This window comes from Solanum pennellii, chromosome 9 (assembly GCF_001406875.1).
Source record: "Solanum pennellii chromosome 9, SPENNV200".
In the NCBI taxonomy this organism is placed as follows: domain Eukaryota; kingdom Viridiplantae; phylum Streptophyta; class Magnoliopsida; order Solanales; family Solanaceae; genus Solanum; species Solanum pennellii.
Window position 1 is genome coordinate 83,071,285 of NC_028645.1, and position 11,669 is coordinate 83,082,953.

The window sequence follows — 11,669 nt, forward strand, 5'->3', positions numbered from 1 at the left end:
ATTTATTTGTTTGAATTGAATCAATCCACTTACATGTTTCGATTCTACTTTCATATGAAAAGTTAATTAAATCACGTATTGCTTGACATAAATATAAATTATGAATTTATTTATCTTTAATCGATTCCTTGTCACGATTTGATAAGTCTATACTAAACTATACTATTCTTTTTTTTTTCTTCACGTCTATGTTCTTTTCTACTGATTTTGGGGGCGGTCTAATTAGAATTAAACATTTCTTATTTATTTTTTAATAATCAATATGTAATTAACTATTGATATAAAATTGAAAATAAATTTTTTTAATAAATCAACTCATCATGCCTCGAGATAAGTTTAAACTTATACTTTATCTCCATAATATGATCGATAATATACGTAAAAAGTCCGAAAATGAATCACGACTGAAACAATCCCTTACAAGACTCCTTCTTCTTGTCTTAACATGATTTTATTAATTCAGAATTTGCAGCTTTAAATAATAAAAAAAAAAAGTGAACGTCAAATTCAGTTATAAAAAATTCCCAGCCACCAAAAAGTAGTAATTGTTAAAAAAAAAAAAATTAAAAATCAAAATAAATAAAAATAAAATACTATAAGGGCAATAAAGTCATTTGACTATGTGATTCCTCTTCAGCTCCTTGGGATCTTTTGTAAACTGATCTCTGCTCATTGAACAGTAAAGAAAGAAATGATTTTGACACAGTTGAACTACTAACTGCAGAAATCAATCCCCACAATCAAAACCTTAAAAACTCAATTTCCCTTCATATTTCTCCACAAAAAGATTTCCCCTTTATCACACTACTTTACTTTTCCCAATTCAAGAAACCTATTATTGGTTTAAAGGTCAGTTTTTTTGATATATATATGGTCTATAACAATGTTCTTTCTTGATTTTGTATGAGTATTTGCTAAAAAGTTGTGATTTTGGGTATACCCTTTAGCTTTTCTTGGACAAATTTTGAGTTATTTGTAGTGTTGATTGATTTTATTTGGATTTGTGGTAAAGAGCTGAAATTTGGGTTTTGGGTATTTGAGTTGTTGTGTATGTGATGCTTGAGCTGCTTAGAGTTTGTTGATTTGAGTAGTGGAGTTCGTTTTATTTGATGAAAGTTTGTTGGTTGAGAAAAGGAGTGATTTTTAGTATACCCATTAGCTTTTCTTGGACAAATTTTGAGTTATTTGAAGTCTTGATTGATTTTATTTGAGTTTGTGTAAAGAGCTGAAAATTTGGGGTTTTGGGTGTTCAAGTTGTTGTTTATCTGATTCTTGAGCTGCTTGAAGTTTGTTGATTTGAGTTGAGTAGTGGAGTTAGCTTTGTTTGATGATGCCACTACCAAGAAGGAAAAAATTTGTTGGTTGAGAAAAGGAGTGATCTTTGGTATACCCTTTAGTTTTTCTTGGATAAATTTGGGTTATTTGTAGTGTTGATTGATATTAGTTGGATTTGTGGTAAAGAGCTGAAATTTGGGGTTTTGGGTATTTGAGCTGTTGTGTATGTGATTCTTGAGCTGCTTAGAGTTTGCTGATTTGAGTAGTGGAGTGTAGTTGTATTTGATGATGCCACAACCTAGAAGAAAGAAGTGGACTGAGGCAGAAGAAAGAACTCTAATTGATAAGTATGGTGAGATGTTATGTGATGGGACTTTAGCTAAAATGAAAACTAGGGAAAAGAAGTATAGACCTATAGCTTTACATGTGAATTCTGTGCACAATGTTCGTGATCCGATCACATATCCATGGCAATGGACTTGGAAGGATGTGTCGACTAAAGTGCAGAACATGAGGCATCAGTATACACTGGTGAAGCAGAAGATTAAGAAGCCAAACTCTGGGGAGGAGTCGGGTGCTGGGGAGGAGTTCGATTGGATGGAGGGGCTGACTCATTGGTCGAACTTTTTAAGGTATAAGGAAGTGTTTGGGGATGTCAATACACTTGTCTTCAATTGTAGCGACTCCATGGCGGTTGTAGGAGATGGAAATGAAAATAGTGGGGGATTTGATGGGAGTGGTAATGGTATGGGGATTGATCAATTTGGGCATCTAGGTCATGCTGGGGACGGTGATTTTAATGGAGTTATTAATGGGATTGATCATGGTGTTACAGGTATGGAGTTTGATTATGATGGAGAAGAAGGAGAGGAGAATTTCAATGGTAGTATCAGGAGGAATAATCATTTGAAGGAAGATGCTGATAGTGGATTTGTTTACGAAGACATCGAGCCAACTGGATCTGATACGAGAAAAAAGAAGAAACTAAAAGGGGTGGAGAAGAGGGCATGGGGTTTTCTTGCAACACAGTTGGCACAGTTAAAGGAAATGGAAGCTCGGTTTGAGCAGCGTGAGGCTGAGAGGGAGCGGGAGCGGCAGAGGAGAGAACATCTTAGAATAGAACTTGAACAAGAACGTGAGAGAAAATGGGAAGAAAGAGAAAGAGAGAGGGAGGAAAGGGAGAAAGCGAGGGAGAAGTTGCATAGACAGAGAATTCAAGAATGGGAAGCAATGGAGAAGGAAAGTGAGGAGAGAGAGAGGAGGAGACGAGAGGAACAGCTTATATTTGAGAGAGAACGTGAAGAAAGAATGCACAAGAGGAGATCAGATTGGAAGAAGAGGATTGACGAGACATTAGGTCAGCATCGAGTTGAAATGAGCCAGGTCCAGACTCGGATACATCACGAACAACAAAATCTTACTAGTCAGCTTCTTGGAATTTTTTCTCAGTGGACTGGTCATCCAACTGGGCTTTCTGATCACACAGGAGCTAGCAACCATTATCTTTCACAAATGATGCAAAACTTGCACCATGTCAACGGTATGGTTCATGGTGATGCAAGGGTTGTAGATGATGCTCAAGAAGACCAATTTATCGTTGATGGATAAATAAAAGCAAGCTCCTTTTAGTATTTACATCGATCACCTGAATAGGGAAGGTGCATGTACCTTGCAAGGCATGAACAAGTGTAAAGGTCAGTAACTTGTAATTGTATTATTTGATATTAGGTTTCTACTCAGTGCTTATGTATTTGAATAATGTTTCCCATATCCCCTTTTTAATGTAGCCAATATAGAATGTAGAGTTCTTGGCCTTTTAAGTTTTTATGTCGCCATTGTTCAATAAAATATTTTGATATATTTATATAATACCATCATTTTTTTAGTGATCTTTCTTATTTGGTTGTTGTTGTTGATTGGTTCACAAGTAGAATGTAGTGTGCATTTCCAGCACTACCCTTGGTTCCGAAAGTGTCTCTACACGTCTATTTAGGTGGTAGCTTTATCTGCTTTTTCTGATAGTGGAACATATGTTATCTTGACGAGAACTCCATATTTATCACATTTTCTATGAAATCTCTGAATGTACTCCTTAGTTATCACCAAATGGCTCTTAGGCCAAAAATGATGTCAAAAGATGAAACTAAACAACTATTTTAGATAATCACTAATTACCAAGTGAGGTCCAACAAAATCTCACGTTGAAATAGGATTAAAATGTTTGGTCTTGCACCAAAAATATATGCTGGTGATCCAAGACTTGAAGAGTTTAACATTGATTTCTGTCGTCATATTATAAGTTTATGCTCTTATTTCCAGGCTATTACCATAAAAAACTTGACAATACATGTTGAATTGCACTTAAAACCTATGTGTTGGAAATCTTCTAGAATACCACAGAGTGTGTGCTGGATCATCCAAAAGTAGTCATTTTTGGAGAATCCGACACGGATGTGGCAGCAATTCTGAAGAATCTGAGCAACTTACAAGTATCAATTTGATGTCTTCAAGATTCCACATGACATACACAACTCATAATGCATTAAAATGATCAAAGTAAATTATCTTTAAAACATTAGTTTTATCTATCTATTATAAATACAACAATAACTTGAACCAACCAACTGTACAAAGTAACAAGAGAATCTCGATACAGGCAATGACCTGTATACACAAGGAAATGCTAGTCTAGAACAACAAAATTTCAGTTCTTTTCTCATATTATCTGTATATATAGTTCGAAGAAGCATGTCAATTGGATATTGGTTTCCACACTGTTAAATCTTTCGAAAGCCAAAATAACAATAAGAATGATATATAAATGTCCTCTTAGTATAGCATTGGCTTCAACAAATACCATCACACCTCATTTTTGCTTTCTGTTTTATCCAATGAGAAATGCTTCTATCTTCCTTCTTCATGAGTATCTCCATCTTCCCTGTGCTCTCGTGATGATGCAATTACCAATCAAAACCCTACACCATTTGCTTCAAACCTCAACTGTAACTTTTGTGGTTTTACTTTCTTGCTTACAATCCATATCTGTTGTTGGAACGATAACAGGTAATGGTATGGATGGATTGTTCCCCATGTCCTTTGTTTTGTGAAGGAGAAAAGTACCACAGAGGATAGTTACAAAACCACATAACTCTGTAATTATCTGTGTCGCATTCTGATGAACATAGTCCTGAATCCCAAAACATATAACCAAATTAGAGAAGTGTGGAGTTACAACATTCCGATCAAATGAAAACACGAGAACAATACAGTATATACTCATTAGGAAATAGATAAGCTGATGATTCAATTAGAGTTCATCTTCCTAACATTTTGATCACAATTAAGTTGCATGGACTCTTCACTTTCAATGAGGCACCCGTGTCAGATTCTTCAAAAACACACTACTTTTGGAGAATCCGACATGCACCCGTTGACATTTTTGAAGAGTCTTAAGCAACATAGCAAATCCTTTGTCATGCTTCTTGAAATGTAAGCAAACTTTGTTTTCTCTCAAACATCATTTCTTTCCCTTAATCCAGTTATCCGCAGTAATGTTTCATTACTGCAACTACAAATGACCAATCCATGTGAACTCAAAGAAATGAAAACTGATAAAACTAGAAATTCTGAATAGGCATAACCACAAAACTTAATGTTGAATCACCTTAAACATTATCATGCTTGCAAGAATGGTCAGTGTTGTAAACATGACATAGTATATCGGGGAAACCACAGCAGTGTTAAATGTGTCAAGTGCCTGCAGAACATACAATAGTCATGTTAACATTTATATTTTCAAAAAAAACAAGTATCAAGTAAGATGCGAAGACATAAATTTGAGATTGAGACGTAGTTGATCAATTGATATGGTTTAGAGAAATTGTGTAAAAATGGCACTAGATGAGAGGTCTGACTAACTTATCCAAACCAAATCAACATATCAGAAAACCAATTTTACTTGGAATACTAAAATTATAAGGGAAGGCAATGTGAGTACCTTGTTCAAATAATTCAGCTGCAAAAGGCAAAAGATGAGGACAAGCACTATAAAAACCCATGTCTCAAAATACTTAAATTGATTTTGCCCTTCAATTGTGAGCTTTATAGCAATTCCTATTGCTTTGACACCCATAACCTGAATAACCACAAGAAAACAACCATGAGATAAGATGTATGAAATGTACACATGGAGCAATGGACAACTACAGTACATGAAAGAGAATAACAGACCGTGAGAGAACCCGCAAGTGAACAGATCCCGATGTAGACAACCAAATGAGACTGCCCAAAACGAGGCACATACCGGACAGTAAGGATAAGTATCAGCACCAGAACTGTGAAAGTGTAGGCGAGGAAACCTGTCCTTGTCAAAAACCTTTTGGTTAGTTAACGTAAACAAAGCATGTTGGAAAATAGCATCTGGTTTGTAATTTGTAAATCCATCACTTCACTATACTTATTTGCAGAAGATTTGTTTGTTATGTTAGTGTTCAGATAGGTAAATCTAGAGTTTAGAAAGTCGATGGGTTCAAAATGCTGTGGTCTTGTTAGATCTATACGTTTTTTCGAAAAGATTTCATATGTATACATAAATTAAAAACGACGACAGTTGGTAGAAAGTGCAATTAGCACTCATTGAGCATAAAATGAGAGAAGGTCCTTGTCCTACATCGACCTGCATATGCATCAGGCCTGTAGGTGTGAAATTATGGTGAGTGAAGGTGTTAAAAGAAGACGAGTTGTCTTGAAAGACCTACAACTTCTTGGGATAGACGCGATGGAAGATAAAGATCCATATAACTGGTATCTAATAATCGAATAGGATTCAGTTTTGTTAGAGAACTTCTAATATTATAAATTTTACTATTATTATTCATATATTTAACTCATTTTACCCTTTATTTTTATTTGGTATGGTGATGACATTAGTGAACTTATATGGAGAAGTGAGGATTCATATAGTCGACCCAATTTGTTTGGGATTGAGGTGTAGTAGTACGTGGTGTCGTAGTCCGAACCAAAAGTTACCGGTTCAATTGAACCGGCAGAACCCATCCTAGACTCGCCTCTGCGAATAATGGAAGAATGTAACTGGCAATCAACTTGAATATACCTGGCGCTGTTGCTAGGTACCAAACATCCTTGACAGATTGAATACTCTTCTCTAATGGGGCATGTAAGACGATAGTGACGGATCCAACCACGCAGAGGAGACAACCAACTATACCAAACATATGCAACCTCTCCTTCAAAATAAAATGGGCTAACACTGCACTGCACATGAAAGTTATATCAGTATTGAAATATAGAGTTATGTGTTCGGACTCTTCATACATGTTGCTGGATCCTTTAAAATTAGTGTATTTTGGAGGATCTAACACAGGTGCGGCAGCAGGATGAGCTTGTTTGATTAACATCTCTACCCAATGATGCTACATAACGACGTACCTGACAATCATACTTAAAGCCCCTAAAGGTGTCACAAGTACTGCCGGGGCATATGCATAAGCTGCAAAGTTAGCTCCCTCTCCAACAATCACTACAAGAAGTTGGAAGAATAGCGTTAAATAAAACCATCAGTATTTCACAGATAAGTTCATATATCAGACTCTTTGAGACAACTTATCCATGAGTTTTTTCATGATAGTCTGTGTTTTTTCTTCTTCCTAAAGCATGTTTCATAATACATGTAGGTTTTCTCAGACATACAACAACTACAGTGCAATCCCGAGCAAGTTGGAATTGGCTATCTGTTCAATGTATTCATGCTAATAGTTGTAAGAATGAGTTATATGACTCTTACTAGATAACATTCCAGCCCACCAACAAGGCTCCAACAAGTAGGAATGGCCTCCTGAACCTGTTTAACATTCAACATAATTGGTAAGTCATAATAACAGGACAAATTTGCCTAACCTCAACAACAAAAAGAAGCCAAATACTTTGATTGTATTAGACTTTTGGTAGTTCCTGCAGTGTTTGCAAATGATGCAGTATTCTAGTTAAACTACCTTTGAATGTCTAGTACCAGACTTATAATAGTATTTTGGTAGAATGTCTGTGTGTATATTTAGTTGGGTGAATGGACTGGTGATCTGCTTATAGACTTGGGGAATCTTCCCCTCGACCCCTCACGAGCTAGCTTTTGGGGTTGCATATCATTGTCCAGCTAACCAAACTAAACTATATGTATTTAAACCATATATGAAGTATACCCTATGGGAAATTTGAAGGAATGAAGGTTATTACTAGTATGTTAAACTCATGCTTATGTAACTTTGAGCATTAACACATAAAAATGGCAGCGCGGTGCACTATATTCTCCGGCTATAACCAGGGACATTAAACTTGCATTTTTGCGAGAGACTATTTACATGGCTAGAGACAAAGGCACGTTGCCATAATGGACATAAATTAACTACTCTATACAAAGTTAGCCATGTGTCACGGATTCTCTGAATACAAAAGTCTGATATTTAAGGGGAGAAAGATGCAAGCTTATTATTCATCGAGTTTTTGAATCATAGTGCGAGAAAAAGAATAAACCTGCTCTTTTTCCATTTGCACCAGCCTTCTTTAGACCTTGTTTTTTAATAACAAAGCTGGAACCAATAAAAATACTGGATGATATTGCTAATATAACTCCATGAACATTATTAGATACCCCCTCCATTTAATTAAAAATGGAGAGGAATAACAATAAGATAATAATTCTTGATATTCAAAAGCCAATTCTTTCAAACAAATAAAAAAACCCTGCATATCAAAAAACCAAATTAATAATTACTTACAAGAAAAGTAATTACAAAGCAAAAAAAAATAAAAAATCAAACCTTATTCTTGATAAATATCCAAGAAAATTTAAAATTTGGTAAATTTATGATAAAGAATGGATTCTTTTAAGTTATATTGCTAAAATATATCCTTTTCAATATTTTTCAACTTTTCTTTGATGAGTTTATTTTGTTCGTAAGAAATTATGGAAAAGGAAAAATGTTTCTTTTTGCGTTTTTCCGCTCTCTTTCTCTCTCCTCTTTCTGCATAAAATTGCAGAAATGAGAAGAGAAAGAGAGGGAAGAAAGAAAAAAAAGAGATGATATCTTTTTGCTTAGAGAAAAAAATTAATTAGTCATTTATGTGAATTTTAGAAGAATTTCTGAAAAAAAATTGCTTCAAGTTAACATTAGCCACTTATTTGATCGATTTTGCTCCTATAATATTGCATGTGTTTTTTGTCACCTTCAATTTTAGAAGAAATAAATTTAAAATTCCATTATATAAAGGATTAAGAATTATTTATATTTCTAATTTGTATATTTCTATAGATGTATAGTTTATTCAAATTTAAATTCATAGTCAAAATAAAAAAGTTTGACTCTCACTTACACACTTTGTTTGAATGGGTTTGTGAATTGCCTTGTAATTTATCATATCATAATATATTATGTTTATATTGTAAGATATTATTTTAATAAATATAATGTTTGATACATTGTATCATTTCTCGTCATTACATAATATCACGTACTCATAATTTAAATGATAAATCTATAAGAAAACGAGAGATATGAGATAAATTTACTATGAAAAATGTGATCACACAACATTGGTATAAAAAAATACCACAATTAGTGACGATCAAAACGAACATAATACTTGTACTAACAAACAATGATAATCATCATCCAAACAAGATATAAGTACGTACCACATAAATCGAGAAAAAATGAGTAGTTTTTTTTAACTATCAAACAAAGAATTCATATTAATTAAACTAATTAGCTATAACTATACTTAATAGTCCATTAAACATCAACTTTTGTAATTAGTAAAACTAATTAGACTAGATTAGAATTTAAACAGTTAGGTTTTTTTTCTGATCTAATCAGTCATCAGTCATCACACTCTACCAGCCGCACGCCGCGGCGGCGGCGGCGTCTCCAAGTAAACTCGAAGAAGAATCATCAACGATGAAAGGCCGAACGCTACCTGAGTCGGCCATCGGTAATCGAACTCTTGTACTCCAAGAGAAATAGAAAGTGAGCAGAGTCCGTACAAAATCCCCAAATCAGTACTAACGGCCCTCGTCCTCACGATCATCAGCGAACAGAAAAAGCCTATGGCAGTGGCGGAGACAGAGAGGAAAGCAGATAAACGAGGAATGTTGAGATATTCTTCCTTCAGAAGCTCGAGTATAATCGGAGAGACCATCAGTCCTATGCCGTCGAAGGCGGAAGTAAAGCGAGGCATAGTCATCACTGCCGGAAAAGGATTTCTATCGCGAAGGACCGATATGAGTCCGGTTAGAAGTAGCGGCATTGCTACGGTAGAAACGAACCACAACGCATGGATGCGAATAACAGCCATGGCTAGGAGAAAGAAAATCAACGCGAAAAACGACCAGATCTTTTGCTCTGTTCTCATTTTCTGTTAGTGTTTAGAGAAAATTGAAGGGAGTAGAAATATGATCGGAACTAAGAGAACTCTCAAAACTCCGTCGGCGCAGCTCCGGCCACTTACCGGTTGCCGATTGCGCGGCGCCGATTGAGGAAGAAGGGATTGCTTTGTTTATTGAGACTGGGACCCACAATTCCTGTGGCCGATTGTGCCCATAAAGTAAAAAATTACCAAGTTTTTTTCCTAATTTACCCTCTAGTTTTATTTTTAGTGGCACAGTTATATTATTAAGAGTTGGTAAAAATTAAATCGATGATCAAATTGAATTAAAAAAAATGTTATTAATTATATATATATTGACGGAGTTAGAATTTTGATCTAAGGAATGTCAAAATGTAAAGTAAGAAAATTAAAATGTAAAAGAAGTAAAATTGCATACAAGTGCATATCCACCTATTTGTATAATTCTTCTCATGTTAGCAATTACTATTTCAATTTTATGAATTTCTTGTTCGTATCAAATTGTTAGAGAAGTCGGACATTTATATTATGAGCTAATTAAAAGCCCGTTTAGATAGACTTAAAAAAATAATTTTTAAGTCAAAAATAAAAAATCAAACTGAAATAATATTTTAAGTCATTTTATACCTTGTCAAACACTTCGTAACGTATTTCAAGTCATTTTTTAAAATTATTTTTTATATTTGCTAAACACTTTCATGAATAAAAAACTGTCTTAATAATAAATTTAATTAACTTTTAACTTTTAAATCAATCTAAATGGACTCTGAATAAAAATTCAATAAATAATATCTTATTTATTTTGTTATTAATTTACACATTTAAAAATCAAAACTAATAAATCAAATAATATATACATCGAATCGAACCGATCAATGCTCATACGAAGACGAAGAATTAGGTGTTGGTTGGTGGAGTAGTGCGGTACTCACTACTGAGTGTGTCTTCCACTATAGAAATAAAATAAAATAAAATAAAAAGATAAAAAAAAAAAGACACGATAAAAAGTAGTAGAAATAATAGAACCAAATGTACCAATCCACACAAAAAAAAAAATTAAAAAAAATGGAAGCTCCAAATTTCATAAAATTGTTCTATTTCTTGACATTTTTTGTTACCATTTTATTTATAATTACATGTGTTAATAGCCAATCACAATGCAATGATACAATAGCTAAGTGTAATGAAGAAGATGTGGAGTTTTTAATGGAATCTGAAATTAGCAAAAGATTTCTTGCAGAAAGAAAAAAATATATATCTCCTGGTGCTCTGAAAAGAGATCAACCGGTTTGTAACGGCGGCGGAAGCGGCCAACCGTATTCGCGGAGCTGCCTTCCGCCGCCGTCGAATCCGTACGATAGAGGTTGTTCTAAGTATTATCGATGTAGAGGTGATCAATAATGAATGAGTAATATGAATTTTATGTTTTTCATTTGTGTCTAATTATTATGATGTTATATTGTTGTGTTTTTTGAATGAATTTTGCTTTTTTTTTTTTGGTGTTATTTGGATCAGTTTTCGATTTGTACGTGTTATTTTTGCACATGGATTATATTAATTTTTTTTGTATCGTTTTAATTTTATTATATGTTCCTGAATTGATGTTTTGATGGCTAGATCATGCATCTTCAAACGACCCCTTTGGACTAAGGTTGAAATTGCACTTTCAGAATAAAAATTACTCGTATTTAGCTAGCGTTTGACCATAAATTTTTAAATATTCTTGACAAATATTATTTGAGTGAAAAATTTGGGTGAAATTCCACCATGTGTTTGGCTATAGGATTTTAGGAAATATATTTCACTTTTTTAGAAAAATATGATTTATACCCATAAGTGTTAAAAACTATCAAAATAACTATAAATTTGTATTACAAGTCAGTTGGATGTTTGTTATAACAATTACAAATAGTGTCCATGACACTAGAACAATATGGTAATTTGGAGTCAGTGGAACAAACATCATTCCATACATC

General features: G+C 34.0%; 2 protein-coding genes across 3 annotated transcripts; one reads left to right on the plus strand and one right to left on the minus strand.

The window, feature by feature from the left end:
• The first annotated feature begins 650 nt into the window (after positions 1-650).
• Positions 651-7,529, plus strand: LOC107031030 (stress response protein NST1-like). Of its 2 annotated transcripts, none has more exons than XM_027919662.1 (2): positions 651-2,969; positions 6,659-7,529. In XM_027919662.1, the coding sequence occupies exon 1, from the start codon at positions 1,561-1,563 to the stop codon at positions 2,881-2,883; it is 1,323 nt and encodes a 440-aa protein (XP_027775463.1). In that variant the 5' UTR covers positions 651-1,560; the 3' UTR covers positions 2,884-2,969; positions 6,659-7,529. The 2 variants fall into 2 exon arrangements, with proteins under 2 accessions (XP_027775463.1, XP_027775462.1); XM_027919661.1 differs by having other exon boundaries at positions 6,671-7,529.
• Positions 3,800-8,381, minus strand: LOC107031031 (probable magnesium transporter NIPA2). The gene is made up of 9 exons (XM_015232223.2): positions 8,109-8,381; positions 7,822-8,031; positions 7,079-7,135; positions 6,724-6,814; positions 6,389-6,549; positions 5,506-5,633; positions 5,273-5,410; positions 4,940-5,032; positions 3,800-4,462 (listed from the first exon to the last, which is right to left on the minus strand). The coding sequence occupies exons 2-9, from the start codon at positions 7,946-7,948 to the stop codon at positions 4,265-4,267; spliced, it is 993 nt and encodes a 330-aa protein (XP_015087709.1). The 5' UTR covers positions 7,949-8,031; positions 8,109-8,381; the 3' UTR covers positions 3,800-4,264.
• Between the last annotated feature and the right edge of the window lie 3,288 nt (positions 8,382-11,669).